The following is an 18,329-nucleotide window of genomic DNA, read 5'->3' as shown; positions in this document are numbered from 1 at the left end:
CCACTGATGTTCCAGTAAAGTAAAAATGTATTGTCGGCAAACAGAGACCTAGCTCTAACCAGCTGTAGCATAGGCTTAGATAAGTGAATTACTTGGCATAGGCTAGGCCCTGGCTATAAGAAGAAAGGCATTCGATTCATCCATAGTCCACGATAAGACTGTCCTTTCTTCTGGCTGTGCACTAAGTGCCAGTTGGTAGTACTTGGCCAAGGCCTAACACATAATCAGTGAACTCCACTCACTAGTTAAGTTGGTGGAGGAGGTAGATACGTTTATCTTAGAAGAATTTTAAATTTTAATAATCATTCATGCATGGTCTGCATTTTAATAAAAACTTTAAAAATATATTTTAATTTTTTTTTTTTTTTTTATTGACATTTTTTTTGTCTTGTAATTTTATCCTTTTTATATTTTAACCCAGCTGTTGCAAAGGAAAGAAGAATTCCCTATTTTGAAAATAGGACAATAAAGTATTTACTTGAATCTTAAAAATAGTATATATATATAAAACATTTGTATTTCAACGCAAGATTAATGTAAGTTTTTACCATACGTTTTTGTCTGTTTTGTTTTTTCATGTTCTGTGGAAGTAGGTTGTAAGCGCAAGGAGTGTTATCAATTTAATATTTCTCATCCAACGGAGAAGATGGAAGGATTCTCAAAAACTAAAGGCACTGAGAAACCAGTGTTAACACTAAGTGTTCATTGTCCATTGAATGATGGGAGAGAAGACCAGAAAGTTGATGAGGTAACACTACAGTACTGCATTCAACGAAATAATAGCATTTGACACTAAAAGCATACAAAACAAAGAAACCTACTTTTACTACAAAAAAACCAAAAAAAAAAACCAAATTATGTTAATATGGTGACTATACTGTAAAGTAATTAATTAATTGCGTTGATGATAAATCAAAAACTAGCTCAAATTTGTTCGTCGGAAAGTCACTAGGAAAATAGGTGTGCAGAATCCTAACTACTACAGGGTAATGCATAATACATTGGTTATATTTTAAGATTACCTCAAGCCTAATTTCCTGCAAAAATCTGCATGAAGATCGGCACTTATTTTCCAAAATGCGCGGACGATAGTATATATATGTACTTTACAGTCTGGTATAGTTATATTTTATTCTTTCTTCCTTCCAAAATATGATGTTAAATAAGCAATTTTTGAAATTAAATGGGGTATTCAGAATTATTTATCTTTGATTATCCACAATATTCCACCATTATTCTTCAATGTAAATATAATTTTTTTTTCTTTTGGTTTTAGGAAAAGCAGCCTTATGGTCCAGTGCAAGATAATACACCTGTCTCTTATACACATCTAGATGTGTATAAGAGACAGATATATATATATATAATAAAAATAAAAACCTAGACCTGGCCTTATAAAAAGCGAGGGTTATCAATGTATCTAGGACTAGGCAGGTAGACTAGCCTCTGCTCCTAGGCCTAGCTAGCCTAGGTTAATTTAAGCCTTGTTGGGGGCCGGTGGTCACTTTGATTTATACTATAGATATTATAGGCCTGCCTAACTAGCTAGAGCCTAGAGGGGCACCTGGAACACCAGGAATGGCTTTAAACTATAATGTTTTCTCGGCTAAATTTCAATGAAATAGAATTAAGAAAACTTGTAATGATTGACAGAGAAAGAGTCAATAACATAATTTACCTGATATGCGTAAAATAAATAAACAGAAGCATAGTATTTGCAGGTATATTATTACAGTTGATCTAATTAGATTTGCCATATTTCGCCGGGTATGTTTACTGTACGTCAATTTGCAACGTAAGCCATGGTTTGCCCCATTTAAATTAAGGGTAAAATAATTTAAAAATCAAATTATTCTTTTTCTTTGTTGAAAATTAATTAAAAATGGTGTATATATACAATATAAATGGTTTATATATATATTAAAATATAATAATATTTCGGTTTATTATATAAATTTGACCATTATACATTTTGAAGTTAACGTTTTCAATTTATGTAAAATGGATCACCACCTTGAGGTCGAATTGTTACCCTGGGCCCAGGCTCCATAATAAACAATTGTTCAAAACTTTTCTTGAAGCGTGTAAGGAGGTGTCTGTATTTTGTAGGCCTATTGCATAACTGAAGTTTTCAGATAATAATATAGGCCTATAAATTAATGATTTCGCCACTGATGTTCCAGTAAAGTAAAAATGTATTGTCGGCAAACAGAGACCTAGCTCTAACCAGCTGTAGCATAGGCTTAGATAAGTGAATTACTTGGCATAGGCTAGGCCCTGGCTATAAGAAGAAAGGCATTCGATTCATCCATAGTCCACGATAAGACTGTCCTTTCTTCTGGCTGTGCACTAAGTGCCAGTTGGTAGTACTTGGCCTAGGCCTAACACATAATCAGTGAAGTCCACTCACTAGTTAAGTTGGTGGAGGAGGTAGATACGTTTATCTTAGAAGAATTTTAAATTTTAATAATCATTCATGCATGGTCTGCATTTTAATAAAAACTTTAAAAATATATTTTAATTTTTTTTTTTTTTTTTATTGACATTTTTTTTGTCTTGTAATTTTATCCTTTTTATATTTTAACCCAGCTGTTGCAAAGGAAAGAAGAATTCCCTATTTTGAAAATAGGACAATAAAGTATTTACTTGAATCTTAAAAATAGTATATATATATAAAACATTTGTATTTCAACGCAAGATTAATGTAAGTTTTTACCATACGTTTTTGTCTGTTTTGTTTTTTCATGTTCTGTGGAAGTAGGTTGTAAGCGCAAGGAGTGTTATCAATTTAATATTTCTCATCCAACGGAGAAGATGGAAGGATTCTCAAAAACTAAAGGCACTGAGAAACCAGTGTTAACACTAAGTGTTCATTGTCCATTGAATGATGGGAGAGAAGACCAGAAAGTTGATGAGGTAACACTACAGTACTGCATTCAACGAAATAATAGCATTTGACACTAAAAGCATACAAAACAAAGAAACCTACTTTTACTACAAAAAAACCAAAAAAAAAAACCAAATTATGTTAATATGGTGACTATACTGTAAAGTAATTAATTAATTGCGTTGATGATAAATCAAAAACTAGCTCAAATTTGTTCGTCGGAAAGTCACTAGGAAAATAGGTGTGCAGAATCCTAACTACTACAGGGTAATGCATAATACATTGGTTATATTTTAAGATTACCTCAAGCCTAATTTCCTGCATAAATCTGCATGAGGATCGGCACTTATTTTCCAAAATGCGCGGACGATAGTATATATATGTACTTTACAGTCTGGTATAGTTATATTTTATTCTTTCTCCCTTCCAAAATATGATGTTAATTAAGCAATTTTTGAAATTAAATGGGGTATTCAGAATTATTTATCTTTGAGTATTCACAATTTTTAACCATTATTCTTCAATGTGAATATCATTTTTTTTCTTTTGGTTTCAGGAAAAGCAGCCTTATGGTCCAGTGCAAGATAATACACCCAAAACAATGGCTGTTGCTAATTTCTCCCAAATTGAGGTTGACACAAACCTCCGTGAAGCCCCTGATAACTGGCTCAGGGGCAAGAAGTACTTCAAAGTGCCTAGGAATTGGCTGAACAGTGAAAGTGCAAAGTTTTCCAGGTAGAATATTTGAATTTAATTCCCCTGTCCAAGCCCAATGTCAGCCACGACTTGTTGGTTCTCATTTTTTTTTTTCTATGGGGATAATGTGTTACACAGTGTCTCAGACCCCAACATGGCTCTGCTCTTGGATCTCAATAATTTCCACCTGGAATTGTCTTATAGGCCCTGTGTCAAGACTGTCAAGAATTTGACAAAAACATGTGACATGCCTAAATATGGTCATGATGGCATCACATCATGACCATATATAGGCACATCACAACTAAATATGGGCATATAACAGTTTTTTTTATCAAAGAAAATTTAATAATCTGGACAGAGATTTAGTCTCCAGTCAGGCAAATACTAGTTCTTCTGACTAAAGAATAGGCAAAAGTTCAAACATATTTGCATTCAATCAAAACAGACTTCAAGTAAGATACGACCAGTAAAAATCCTTTTTATTACGTAATTATTATTATTAATTATTTTGTAAATTAGTCATATTTATCAAGTGCTGTCTCTGTGTTAGTGTATTGATAGAACATTTTAATATTTCTTAATTGTTAATATTATTTCCTACATTTTAATTTTTTGCTTGCAGTTTACTGATGGCAGAGAGTTATCTGGAAACGGTGACTGAAGTGAATGTAATTACTGCAGCAGAGGTATTTATACAAACATTATATAATCTAATATCTATTTCATTTGTAATGTCTTATTTGTGATTATTCATTTGTATAAAAATACTATTATAATAGTATTATAGTTTAATATAAATTGGATTGCTTCGTTTTCTCTGCTATAGAATATCAAGAAACTACTCAAAATGCCATTCAGTAAGGCACAGATCAGCATGGCTGTTCATCGTATAGATAAGACACTGCTTCTTGATGAGCTTGATTTGTACAAACACTTTGGGACATCACAGGTGAGACTTGCTGTGTTCATTGGTGTATCACACCAACCTCTCCCCCCCCCACCTCCATCGTCCCCTACGAAAATGTTTGTAGCAAAAAAAAATCACGCTCAACTAGTTAAAAATCACCTCAATTCACCTTATTGTGCGAGCTAGCACCCTCTCACTTAGACATCAAGTGCCCCGATCAGCCCCCTCACCCCATTTTCAAAACTTATTTGCACTCCAATTTTAATCTAAATGGACTATGTATTTGTTCTATCGGTCATATCTAGTCAAATGATCTCGATTGGTTTTACTCATTTATTCGTGGAATCCTACTTCAAGATGGCAAAAACTTCAAGCGACGCAAGAAACACAAAGAAAATTCGCAGAAATGGAATCTCCTATCAAAGTTTTTATATCATAGGTAAGCAGATGGAAAGACATTATCTGTCTCTGTATCTACCCCAGGCATGTGATTAATGACATGAAATATATTTTGATACATTAGATAACTAGTGGCAGATCCAGGGGCCCCTGTTTCAGCTAACAAAATTACAATTTCTCTTACTAGAATGGATTAAAAACATTCACCTGTTTTCTCCAACTTCTTGCTCACTTCTTTTTTGCTCTCACCTCTTCCTCCCATCTCTTTGCCCTCGCCTCGTATCCTAATTTCCTTTACACTACTTTCATTCCACCCCTTTGCTCTATACCGCCTGGTTCCCAATGCCCTATGTTTGCAAATATGAATCTGCCCCTGATTATTAACATGCCCCCTGATCATAGTATTGGAATAAAACATTTGAATTAAAATTTCCATACTGTACCTGCTTTTTTTTCCTTTCCAGCATTGGACAGTGCGATCAAGATGCACTGGAATTAGAGCAAGTTCCTGAGGCATCCTCCCCTGAGGTAATCATAAATTTTATCATTTTATATTAAACATTGTTGGCGCAGTGGTTGAGTTTCGGTCTGTCAACCTCAAGGTAGGGGGTTCGAACCTTCGCTATGCATTTCGCTTGTGTTCTTGGACAAGGCATTTACCTGCGTTTGTCTCTCTCCTCCCAGGAGTATAAATGTGTACCCGGTGGTTAACTACTAGGGAGGGAAAAGGGGCCGTGGAAAGGAACTGGCCACCCTACCATACTATGTCGAGGGTTAAATGCAATGGGCTAACAACTCATTCCCCTACATTCAAGAAATGAATACGGGACTACCTTTACCTTTATATAAAAAATTGTCTAGTCAACTTTGCCATAAGTGATCTCCCAAAATGTACATTGTACATATATACATAGTTATAACCTTCTACAAATATAGAATAATAAACTTCATAATGGACACATTGATAAATTATTCTGGATTGCCAAGACTTGTCCAAGGAAAAATCCCCACCCCAAGAAACCTTCCCAGGAATCACCTGTTTAGGTGAAGGTAATAAATATATTGTAGTGCTTTAGGGATCCAAAATGCTCCCGAATACTATTTGGGGATTTGGTATGTCCTTGATATCTATCCATCCTTATTTCCAATATGCTCATCAACCAACCAATCTCTCCATCAAGAGCAAATATAAAAATAGTCCACCAGTGGGAGCATGTATCTACTGCTTAACATAATTTTTTTTTGTTGATACTTTCTATGTAGAGACTTGATTTACGTTTGGGAGACTTAATTTCTATTTTCAGCTTATGATGCAATAGTATCCCATAATTCCTCTCTTTGAACTTTGAACTCTCAAACCTGATTACTCTCACACCTTACAAGTGAGACGGTATGTCTACAGTCTCTACAGGGGCAGCAGACACAAACTATTACTTTATTTCAATACATTTGAATTTTAATATGTGTTTCTTTTTGTGAAGCCAACAGTGTGTGATTTTGCAAGACAAGTTCTGTGGAAATTTGAGGACATCAGCATGTTACTAGGCACTGATCTACCAATATTTGGTGGGGGCACATTCCCAGCAGTTAGTTTGCGATTAAGGTAATTTTTGCACATTATTAATTGTTGTCAATATGGTATTAGTGGTCTAATTCCAAGTTTTGAGATCATGAGTTGTAAGTGTTCAAATATAATTAAAAGGTATATTTCCATTGCGTGGCTTTAGAAAAAGCATCATTTGATTACTTCTGTAAGTTAATGCACTTGGCTTTTTGTAAGGACTCTACCAATGAAAAATCAGATATACCTCAAATAGAAGCCCTCAACTTCTTCTTCAGAACTTTTTGGATGAGCTTCTCTTTGAGATGGGCTTAAATTTCCAAAGTAAAGAGGGTTTGGGGCCCAAGGGCTTCTATTTGATGTTTCATGGTATTCCTACAGCCCTATGTGTGTCTTAATTTTGGCTTTGTGTATCCAACAGCTGATGTATAGTTTTAAAAACATTTGTAGGAATGGCAACAACATAATGGATGTATTTTTTTTTCTCTTCGCTTTCTTAGAGATACTAACAGCCCTATTAATGTTCTGACCGGTATGGACTACTGGTTGGACAACCTGATGTGCAATGTCCCAGAGCTCGCCATGTGTTACCATCTTGACGGCTTTGTCCAAAAATATGAGGTCATTAAAACAGAGGAGATTCCACACATTTCTCAAGCACAGTTCTCCCCAAAGGCAAGCGTTTCTTTTAAGAAATAATTTCTGCAGTGGTAAGATCTTATCTAAGTCGATGTGATTCAATGAAAACTACAATGTTACGAATTAATAGACAGCGTTACACTGTCAAATGCTGACACAGTGAAGATGGATTCATCAGCCAATGAAGGACTTAGAAGGCATACAAATATGGTGCATGTTAAGAGAATGAAGGCTTTTGTCGTGGACCATAAGATTGGAATAAATAATAAAAACTAGAGGCACTCTGGAAGTGCATACCTCCGCCCACATCATAATTTTCCCCGCATGTTGGACTCCTAATGGGCGTTCCTGATGCTCATAAATTGTGTATATTGTTAGTGCAAATTGAGCATCGAATAATTTCAATCAATCAATTTAGCAAGTTTTTACATCATCTATTCAAACCATCAAGATATAAATAATTTTATTTTGATGTTTGTCTACCCCAGGTTGTGAAGGATGTCGCACAGAATATCTTGTCATTTATCAAGAGCAACTGCACACAGGAAGGCCACACCTACTGGTTGTTTAAAGGTAAATGACAACTTAATACAAAGTAATAAGGTAGAACATTGAGACTTTTATTTTCTAAGAACAGTATTACAATATTACATGCTCTATTACATGATCACCAAAAAGATACCTCCTTAAAACCGTAGTATGAAAGTTAGATTTTCATAATAATACCTTGTCACAAATTTTTGAAGGAATAATCATAAAATAACAGATTGGATATTACAATAGAATTAAAATGTAGACTCAAATAGTTTCAGAATACAAAACACAAAAACAAGCAGGATAAATGGTGAATACACACACAGTTATTCTGTTGTATGATTATGAATTGTATTTTTTTCTAGGTAACAATGATGATGTCATCAAGTTATATGACCTGAGTAGCTTGTATGAGGATTCAACTCAAAGAGGAAAGAATCCATTTGTGATGCCTGTTGCCCTCTTACTCTATAAGGTTGCCAGGAACATGTCAATTTCTGACCCAAGTAAAAGGTATATTAGCTTTCAATAATGGATTTTCAATTTTTTTCTGTTCATTTTCCAAAATGGTAAAAAAATATGCAATTTTATCCAATTATTGCATTAATGAAATTAATGTTATTATAGATGGTAAAATGGTGAAAATATGAATATTCGTAAGTGCAATTAAAAAATTGTAAAAAGGTAGAAAATGCAGGAAAGTATAAATTATAGTCACAAAATTGTCAACTTACTTGATTTCATTTCATTTATATTGCCAAAACTTTAAAATACATACAATGGACAAAAACAACAAGAAAATTCCCTTTTGTCAGGATAAACAAAAAGCAAACTTAATTGCTGTGGACATTTTTTCCTCCAACAATAATAATTATAATATTTTATTTGTAATTTATACACTTATTTCAACAGAAATGTCATATGCAAATTATTAACAAATTGCATTGAACTACTAGAAGAAACAGGACAGGACAACACCGAGGTATGCAAGTTCTTTCATTACCAATTACCAATTTTAGTTAATTTGCATGATAAATAAAGTTATTTTAGTGGATTGTTAACTTCTGTAAGCTAACAAGAAAATAAAAATGGGACACCAGGTTTAGTCACAGCAAGGCCAAGTATTTTAAGAGCATGATTTTGTCACAAAAATTATTGTAGCTAGAGGCAGCAAGGTAGTACAAAAACTGTCATGAAAAATAATGCATTAAAATGATATTATTAAACTGAAGTTTTAACACATGTTTCTGCCAGATAATGGCAGCAGCTACGTTCCTTCTAGGTCACACGTTACTGACTAAAGTCCATAGCACGGATGACGATACAGACGAGGAGATACTGACCGAGATGCTCCACACAGAGGTCAGCGAAGCTATCAAACCCACCTTGGAATTTGATGTACGGCGGTTGATGAATCCAGGGGAGATGGTTGACAATACAGTGGATAGCAAAGCTACAACAAAGGAACTGAAATCACCACACGAACTGGCAAAGGTGACTGTAGATTGTGTTGTGAAGGTGAGGGCAACAGACAGTTTTTATTTGAAACCTTAAATGTTCTCATGAATATTCATTAATCCTGCATGTTTTAGGCTAATGAATATTCATTAATCATGCCATATTTCAGTTTATTCCTTATTTCCTTACAGGGTTTGAGATGTATCGAAAATTGTGAGTCATCGAATGTTTGTACGAGTTCTCAGCCAATCCCATTGAAATACAAGACAAGTACGAAAAACTCCAGAACTCGCAACGATAGTTTAACCAGGTCAACCAGTCCCGGTATGCGTTTACCCGTGGAGTCGTGGCAACAGAAGTACAAATTGGATTTACTTCAAGATGGTTTTAACAGTTTCCTGATTCTGGCCAAACATGAGATACAAATGCGGAGCTATGGGATAGCGCTGCGTTATGTGCGAGTTGCTCTATCCTGTTTTGGTAAGATATTGTAATCTTCGTACTTCTGTACATTCACAAACGTTACAGTCACAACGTGTGCCATATTTATACTACCGTTTTGCATTTCAACTGATAATTCAATGTGTATAAATTTGCTATAGCATGTAAACAAGGTTAGAAGAAACAGAATTAACACAGGGATTAATATCCCACTGTTATGAACTTTGACATTGTAGATTAGCTTTTTTCTATTGATTATAGTTGCTGTATATTCTATACTTCATCATTTGATCTTGAAAATGACACCATGAAGGAGTCGAAACGTCGATCATTTCTTTTTAGAGTTATTTTTGTATTAGATAAAAGATGTGTTTTGAAAATGCTAAGAAGGGGATTTGCGAACTTCGAGAGGAAGGAATTCCATAGCAACAATTATTATGAGTTCCATATACATATACTGTATATATAGTCAATATATAATAATGGCGAGTCAAGTTACCGAGCGGTGAGGCAGGGGCACTGATAACGGCAGCCTTTTTAACATTGGCGCCGTTTCAAGCTGCTTCTTACCTATGGTTCAGTTGGTAGAACCGAGTCTTCTAGGATAAGGAACTAAAATGGAGGTCCAGTGTACAAATTTGTCTCGTGCAACTTCAAAGAACCCATTGAATCTTTTGGAAGAGTAGGGGTTTACCCTGATACTATGGTTCATTTCAGCCCCTGTCGTTGTGCAATGATGTGAACGGCGGCTGGGTAGTCATGGACCCCACCCATATGCAATTTAGCACAATATCATTGCGAGTTATTCTACTTTTACCTTTACATCTATAATATCATATATTAATACAGTATGTAATATAAACATTATTTATTTGTGTATTGCTTTGTCTCTACAAATCCTTTTGTAGAGAGTGTCTTTGATTATGTGTATGCATGCAAGATTGGTGATTGCAACAAGAGAATAAGTGAGATCTTAGAGATCTGTGGAGATGCTCACTTGCTGATGGTGGACGATGTCAAACATCACCAACAACAGTTCAATGAGATTTCTGAAAACGAGTCCAAGATCTTAGAACATGTGACAGTAGATTCTGAAATGGAAGGTAAAAATAAATTAAATTATTTTAAGCTTAAAAAAAAAACACCATTATTGTTTACACCACCTGTTGACATAAACATTGTAAACTCTAGCCTAAATAGTAGCTATGTTAAGTACAGAGGTAGAAGATTAGATGAATTATTATTTATCATATAATGTATATAATATATTCATTTTTAAATTAGCACATAATATAAAAGCACATTCTCTAATTTATTTCTGTTGTAATTTTTTTCTTGTATCTTAGACTTGTCATGGGCAGTTCAATTCCAGTCAGTTAGACAAGATTGCTTGGAAACTGCTAATCACTGTTATGAGTCCATTTTGGATCATTATGGTGAAGGTCACGACCCTGACGTTCTAATTACAATAACGAGAAAGCTTGGCAGTACACGTAATGAGCTCGGAATCTGGTTTATGAATCTTGCAATTAAAAAACGACAGAAAGGTACAAACATTTTATGTTTTTTTTTAAACGAAAATATCAATGACAAACTGTTCTCACTACTGAAAAACATCTTCACTTTGTAAACCTCAATATCAGCTTAGCATCACACAAACAACCGGGAATGAAAGCACAACTGAATTTTCAAATGATTTTCTCCAGCCATCGCCAACTACATATATCTGTGTATTGATGGACATTACTGTAGCATGAAATAAAATAATAATTATCAGAGACCATTAGGGGAAAAATAATGTGTTAAATATATCTTACGTTAGTTTAAAAAGTGATCTTTATTTACTACTTATTTTATTCACTGGCCATTACAACTTAACAATATATCAATAACAATAATAATACTTTTCTTCTAATAATAAGCTTTCACTTTGGAGGAGGAACAGAATCTGTGGTCTGAAAGTTACAAATGTTTTGAAAAAGCACTGAAAGCATTCAAAGCTGTTGAGGATGTTGCTAACATTGCCTTACTCTACAACAACATGGGCCGATTGATGAGGACATGCGCTCAGGCCATCATGGGGAAATGGGACGAAGGACGGTCTAGAGAGTTCAGTGATGATGAGAGGCATTATTTTAATAAGGTCAGATTTTAACATGAAATCTTTAAAGGAATGACAACATTATTATTGTCACAAAGTATTTTTAAAGGTAAATGCAATTTAGGATCATTGGCTTTATTTATCTATAAATACAGTACTATATTTAACAAGGCCAAAGTAACCCTCAAGAAAAGTAATAAAAATATACAAACTAAATGTTAAGTTAATGATGAAAAACCCATTTTGATGTGCATTTGTCTGGGGAAAGTCATTCATACTACTATCCTTTAGAATTCTTTATATCAAAATAATATCAAGTAAGTCTTACGGCCAAATTATAATTATATTGTTGTTCATTGTTTTGTATTAACCTCACACTCTGTTTGGTGATGTGATGTACCAACTGATTTTCTTAAAGGACAGATAAATCTTAAAATTTATCTGGTTGTTTTGTTGGTAAAGATTAATTGCAAGTAGTATTACACAACAACAATGGGCTGGAGGGTGGGGGAAATTGGTGGACATAGTAAAGGGAGTTTATACAATTTACATGCAATGAATAAAATTCATTTAAATGCATTATAATAATTTATGTTAATTGAATTTTGATTATCATCAATACAGGCTGTTGATTATTATCAGAAGGGAAAGAGTATACTCAAGAATAGAACCGTGCACCCTGGGATATGGGATGCAATTACATGGGAATTGTCAACAACTTATTTCACCATGGCAACAGCACTGCAAGACAATGCTCCCCTCTCAAAGCTAACAAGGGAAGAGGTAAACAGTAGCACAAATATTAACTAATTCAATTTAAAATAAATATGGAATCCTATTATAATATATAAAATATGTATTAATGTACCTGTATATTTAAAAGTGTGTTCACATCATTCATTTGTGCAAGATACTGGTCTATGCATATTAAACACAACTTGAAAGTGTGGACAAAAAAATAGTAAATGAATACAAACACAAAATAAAAGCCAGTGAAGCATATTACTTTAAATGTGAATTAGGCTATGCAAATCAGAGAGCAGAAGGCTCAGGATGTTTAATTTGCAACAGATGACTGTCACTTTCAGAATAAGTAAATACAACAGTATAATACTTACTGCAATTTTTATCTGTTTTTTATTTAGGTTGAAAAAGAGGTTCTGCATCTGATGCACCAAGTGTTGTCGTTGTCAGAGTCGAGTGAACCAACGTCAAGTCACGCCATCCTCCATCAGTTCCGTACAGCAAACGTCTACCATCGATTAGGCTCAATGTATCATAGTTCACTAAGAAACCAGGTATAGGTGTTTTATTCATCTTTGTGGTGCAGAGCTAAAGGTTTTAGGCTTCCAAGGCAGTGTAGCAGCTTCCATTATTGCCCCAATTCAGTTATCAGGGAAATTTGCAAACACATTAGCATTTTAGGCAAATATGCTTTATGAGTGTTTAATAAGGAAGCAGTTGGTGCAAATAGTTGTGGCTCAGCCTGTCAAAACCCTCGCTGTACAAGTCGTTTAGGTCCTAAGACATTTTATTTGTCTTTACCCAGGTGTATAAAGGGGCTTAAGCTGGGAAGCCAAACTGACTCACTGTGTGGAGGAGTAGTGATCCTCAGCAGCATTGCACAACTATGGCACAAACGCAGGAAAGAGATTATTTTAGTAATATATTGATAGTCAAAACAAAGGTTTAATGTCCCTGTTAACACCTTTTGATTTCCTACCGATCAGCTGTCAATAAATTAATAGATTAGAACTTCTTGTGGTGTAGGTTTCACAATCATGGTAGAATTGTATCATGACGATTATATGAAATGCTACCTAAACTGAATCAATCAATAAAGTAAAGTCACTGAACATACACTTTTTTCTGTTCTTGCGACCTTTATGATGCTTAGGTGTCAGATAAAAAGAAGCGCTACACAAGGTCTCTTGCTAACCACAACTACGAGAAAGCCGAGAAACTTTTCAGAGTTTTGGAGAGACCAACAGAACTACTACGGGTACTACTTGAAAGAATGGCAATGATTGAGCACCAATTTCACAGTAAGTGTAGAAACTGTCTTCAGAGGGAACTCTATATATTCCTGATCAAGTTTACAATTGATTTTTTCATTCTTAGTACTAGGAGTAAGATTAGTTTTCAGTTGCGGGTTCAAGAGGGGCTCAGTCTGCCCAGGGTCCCCCGAATATTTCAAAATTATTTCTTAAAATGGAAAATTATATGCAAATTATAAATTTTCTTACATTAGCCCCAACTAACCTCCATCGGTGAATGTCCCTCCCTGGGAGCTCCTATTTCGTATTTGATGGGTTCCCCTCTTTTAATATAACAATGCTCCCAATCTGCTACATCTACCCTAAATTTTCCTCCCTTTGTAATTCTTTGTAGCCTTGTGTTGGGTGATTGTGTATAAATTTGCCATCATAATTATTTTTTCAGTACTTGATAGAGAATTGTAATATCCTAATATTTATCAACATATCAATCCTGTACTAGTTTGAATCATCTATAAAATGTTTTTATAAACTTCTTGACAGTAAATAATGAGCTTATTTGTCCACTTTCAATGGTGATAGGTCAAACAGGAAATTCAACTAAGATAAAATCCTTACAGTGCTGTTTGGAAATGTTGCTGCAGTGCAAAGGAGCAATAGAAATGCTACAGCAAGAACAATCCACTTCTCAACCACCACAACAGGCTTCTTGTTCAGAAACAGTTGAACCAGTCAAGAATCATGGTGAACAACCTACCTCAGAAATTCCAGACAATTTAGCAATTGAAAAATGTAAACAAAACTATAGTCTTCCCGTTGTAAGGGAAGAAGGTTTTCCACTGGAATCCACAGATCAATCAGAAAGAAAATTTCAAGGTTCGACATTAGAGGATCCTAAACCAATACAGGCTGCAGAATTAGATTCTACAACAGAAGTTGAACAAACAGAAGTTGAACAAAAACTTGAATCTAGCAAAAATAAGCAATCATTGGTACTCGCATGTCAGCAAGTTGTAAATTCAAAAGCATCCGTTTGCGAAGCTGTTGACAGCACTACATCCGTTTCTATAGATATTGAAAATAAATCAAATGAAAGAGGTGGAAAACAGAACACACCATCCAATACTTGTACAACAGAAAGTAATTCTAAGAGTTGTGATAGTCTTGGCATAGATGAAGATGCAGAGGTCAAAAGACTTGAAGGCATTCTGAAAGCAAGGCTTCAATATGTGCTCCTCAACCTTGTCAAAATTCACTCTACTATGAAACGGTAAGAAAAACAGTATTGTCTCAGAAGAAAACAAAATGTCTATATTAACAATCAGTGGCAGATCTAGAAATTTCAAATAGAGGGGCTATACAACCTCAGCACCACCATGGTTTGGGCTGAGGTAAGAAAATTTATGATTATGGCAACTCTTAGATGACCGGAAATGGCAATCTCAGATTTAAATTTGAATATAATCTTATTTTATTCGCCCATATATGGGCATGATGTTTTCATATCTTCCCCATATATGGGCAAAATAACTGATATTTTCACATATAACTTGATAGTGTGGATTGAGCTTTCGATTAAATTCTAGTCCTTCCTCAGACTAAAAAATAAAAAAAATGTTTAAATAGTCTGTATCCATGACAATCAGTTATTGTATATTGGCAACACATGCTATGCAGGAAATCTTAGGCATCCAGTCGAGAGGCTGAACCCCCCCCCCCCCGCCCCAAAAATATCCCTTAGTAAAAGGCTCTCTATATCATTATTTTACTTAACAAGATATTATTTTTCTTTTAGTAACAAAGACAATGAAAAGGCTTGCACAGAATATAAGAAGATGTACGCTACATCGCTCAAGATCGGTTCATCCGAGAAGTACACCTTATTACTATCATTAACTGAGATAAATGTACTAAATGAAAAATTGCAAACGGGGGAATTAGGATGAAAATGAACAATAAATACAAAGGATGGCAACGTATTCTAACTCGGTGGTATATTCTCTTTATTATCTTTAGACGTATACATACATATACATAATACATACCCACCCTATGTTCTGCTTCATACACAAACTCCCATCAAAATACTTCCATATTTATATATATATATAAAATAAATTTATGTATACACTGTTAATGAGAGTGTGTGTTTAAATAGCCCTTTAATTTACAGTACATTGATATATCTATTACAGTATTTTACTTTTTTTTAAATACAGACATCATTGTACATAAACTTACGATATTTATACATACATTATTTTAAAATATGTTGAGATAATGTTCATAAAATCAGATTTTAATTTACCTCCCATATGTGTAACTGTTTGAACAGTCATGATAAAATGTATTAATTGTATATACTGTATAGCAAGTACTGTACAACCAGGATTAAAGGAAGACTCCTTAGAATATGATATTTGCGGTATGATGGCACTGAACATTTATGCCACAGAGTTTAACATCCTACCACCATGGGCAAGTGTTCCCTGAAATTAACCATTAGCAATAGTAAATGAACATTGCTTGCAATGCAACTCACAGTATCAAAAATCCCTAAGTTAAAAGAGAGCTTTCACTATCTCGTTCAAGAATCGATTCACTGAGAAAATTACTTGATCCCGTTTTCGTGCTGGTAAAAAAACTTGGCTTTTGTTATTTTGTTTCACATTCCCTGAGAACTGAGCACTTTTGGTGGCAGCAGTCTTACTATGGACGTGGTAAGCACTTGGGCCATGGTGACACAGTTGCTGAAATGGAGTATGCATATAAGGGGTGTGCACACCCCCCCACCCTACTGGAAATGTTCAAAAGCAAGAAAATATGCTCAAGTAGTTAAAAATTGTCTTTAATTTAGTGAGGTAGCATTCTCCACTTAATCATTGAGGCCCCACTACAACCCTTCCCCCAACATTTCAAGACTCATAGATAATACTCACAAATACATTCATTTTCTGATTCTCGATTCATCGCTCAGCATCCAACGGCTAAATGTTGCGTTATGAGCATATGATAAAACAATGTCTAAACTGGTGATGTCATTTAAAAATCATGACTTTTGCAAAACTTTTCTTAGTGGTTCTTTCTCAAACAACATAGCAAAAGCTTTCTAACAGGTCAAGATGAAACATGTATAATAAATGGTGGCATAACTATTAGACCAGCTGACTACTGGAAAAGAACGTTTATCATGACCAACATCAATTTTTATGTCAAGTTTTACGTGGCATAACTGTAAGCTGCCCATATATGGATATGATGAATATATGCCATATATGGAATATACTGTATGGGGAATCAGATATTTGTATCATAAATCTTGCTAGAGTGGACAGATACTTTGGCAGGCCCACTTAAACCAACCACTAAGTACTCACAAATTCTAAAAAACTTTTCCAAAATATACTTTGCGCTAATACCACATATTAAAACCATATTCACAATACACCATAGATAAATTTAAATTGTACATGCAAATCACCTTATAATCATTAATGCATTTGTTGCCTCCTTTTACTAGTGTAGATCTACAGAGGTATTTACAATGATAAAATACCAACAAATTCTGCATTGTCACAGCTAATACATACAATACAAAATAGACACCTTAAAATTAATAACTTAATATTTACAGTCATATTTAACTAAACAGTTAAGCTGACTGGCTTATTGTACTGACTATAATAGATGACCCTCCCATATTGGCAACTAAATTTGTTATTAATTCACATCAAAGTTAGTAAATGTGGCTACTAAATAGTATGTTCTGATTGGTCAATTAGTTTGGCCTGATTATGACCTTTGACATTTTTATTCAACAGTTATGGGTAGGGTGGGTTATTTATTAATGTCAAATTAGTTTTGATTTGTTTAGCAACACAATTATAAAATTTGCGCTAAAGACAGTAATTAAATAGGAATGTTCTTGGAAAAAAATGTTTTGATAATGGTATAATCACTACCAAGTACAAATCAGCCATTTTATGTAAATAGTTGATAAACTATCACCACCAATTGCTTTACTTATAAAAGGTATTAAAAACTTTATTAAATCTTTGAATTTGTATTCAACATAAATTACAATATCCATTAAATTATGGTATTTGAAATTATAAAAGGTAGAATCTCAAAAATATGTCCTTGATGCATCTTTAATGAACGGAATATATACAGTACCAATTTTAAAAATTATCATTCATTGAACTTGACTGTATTACCTCAAAAATTTTGATTGGACAGATTTATACCTCATACATTCTGAGTGGTTACCACTAACGCTTCTGTTGATTTGGTTGGCAAGTCTTCAATAGCTAAGGGGATTGGCTGTGCATTACCTTCAAGAGGAAAAAAATGGGGAAAAAAATACATAAAATGATGAAGCATGGAGGAGCATGCATAAAATGATAAAAGCAAATACAAAGCAAAAAGCCTGCATAACAAAAAATGTAACAAAAAAGTAAATACAATTACATCATAAATCACATGAGTTAAAAGCAATGCTGATTGGAGGATAATTTTGGTGCAAACCACCAAAATATGGTTGTTGATAAATTTTTACACCATCCTGATTTAATCAATCCTAGAACATCTCTTTACGTGCTATTTTTCTTCAGCATAATTGACAATGTAATGTCAATATTTACTTACCTGGTTTGGACCATTAAAATGTGGTTTTTTATTTGTTATTGGATTGGATTTAATTGTCT

At 34.1% G+C, this 18,329-nt stretch overlaps 3 protein-coding genes across 9 annotated transcripts in view; 1 reads left to right on the top strand and 2 right to left on the bottom strand.

Moving 5' to 3' along the window:
* Positions 1-1,789, bottom strand: part of LOC117118861 (protease-associated domain-containing protein 1-like) — a gene marked incomplete in the record, with an annotated part of 5,288 nt that extends 3,499 nt beyond the window's left edge. Inside the window, 1 exon segment of the mRNA XM_033263604.1 lies at positions 1,679-1,789. Coding sequence (XP_033119495.1) covers positions 1,679-1,757 — 79 coding nt within the window.
* LOC117118858 (erythroid differentiation-related factor 1-like) lies at positions 13-15,608 on the top strand. 3 transcript variants are annotated; one of them, XM_033263597.1, is made up of 22 exons: positions 13-27; positions 594-748; positions 3,444-3,622; positions 4,209-4,272; positions 4,413-4,535; positions 4,799-4,932; positions 5,357-5,420; positions 6,374-6,495; positions 6,954-7,128; positions 7,581-7,665; positions 7,992-8,139; positions 8,539-8,608; positions 8,881-9,144; positions 9,276-9,564; positions 10,434-10,628; positions 10,872-11,072; positions 11,448-11,668; positions 12,251-12,409; positions 12,772-12,924; positions 13,524-13,671; positions 14,206-14,893; positions 15,419-15,608. In XM_033263597.1, exons 2-22 carry the CDS (start codon positions 647-649, stop codon positions 15,567-15,569), a joined length of 3,735 nt encoding a protein of 1,244 aa, XP_033119488.1. In that variant the 5' UTR covers positions 13-27; positions 594-646; the 3' UTR covers positions 15,570-15,608. The 3 variants fall into 3 exon arrangements, with proteins under 3 accessions (XP_033119488.1, XP_033119486.1, XP_033119487.1); XM_033263595.1 differs by lacking the exons at positions 13-27; positions 594-748 and adding exons at positions 2,019-2,084; positions 2,762-2,916; XM_033263596.1 differs by lacking the exons at positions 13-27; positions 594-748 and adding exons at positions 2,066-2,195; positions 2,762-2,916.
* A 1,496-nt stretch (positions 15,609-17,104) lies between these two features.
* The window catches only part of LOC117118860 (high-affinity choline transporter 1-like), a 47,449-nt gene continuing 46,224 nt past the window's right edge, over positions 17,105-18,329 (bottom strand). For all 5 annotated transcript variants that reach the window (XM_033263603.1, XM_033263599.1, XM_033263598.1 and 2 more), the window contains one exon: positions 17,105-17,957. In XM_033263603.1, the coding sequence (XP_033119494.1) occupies positions 17,954-17,957 (4 nt within the window). In that variant the 3' untranslated portion in view covers positions 17,105-17,953. The remainder of the gene's footprint in view (positions 17,958-18,329) is intronic.

This window comes from Anneissia japonica, unplaced genomic scaffold, assembly GCF_011630105.1.
Source record: "Anneissia japonica isolate Jap-2015-1 unplaced genomic scaffold, ASM1163010v1 scaffold737_len1565949_cov176, whole genome shotgun sequence".
NCBI classification, from domain to species: Eukaryota; Metazoa; Echinodermata; class Crinoidea; order Comatulida; family Comatulidae; genus Anneissia; species Anneissia japonica.
The sequence above is the reverse complement of the archived record's forward strand: the minus strand, read 5'-3'. Positions and strand labels throughout refer to the sequence as shown.

Bases quoted from the DNA above. Each gene is read 5' to 3' on its own strand.
- LOC117118858 (XM_033263597.1), top strand. From the start codon at position 647: ATGGAAGGATTCTCAAAAACTAAAGGCACTGAGAAACCAGTGTTAACA. The intron at 11,073-11,447 runs GTACAAACATTT...TCTAATAATAAG, and splicing joins AATTAAAAAACGACAGAAAG to CTTTCACTTTGGAGGAGGAA. The intron at 11,669-12,250 runs GTCAGATTTTAA...TCATCAATACAG, and splicing joins AGAGGCATTATTTTAATAAG to GCTGTTGATTATTATCAGAA.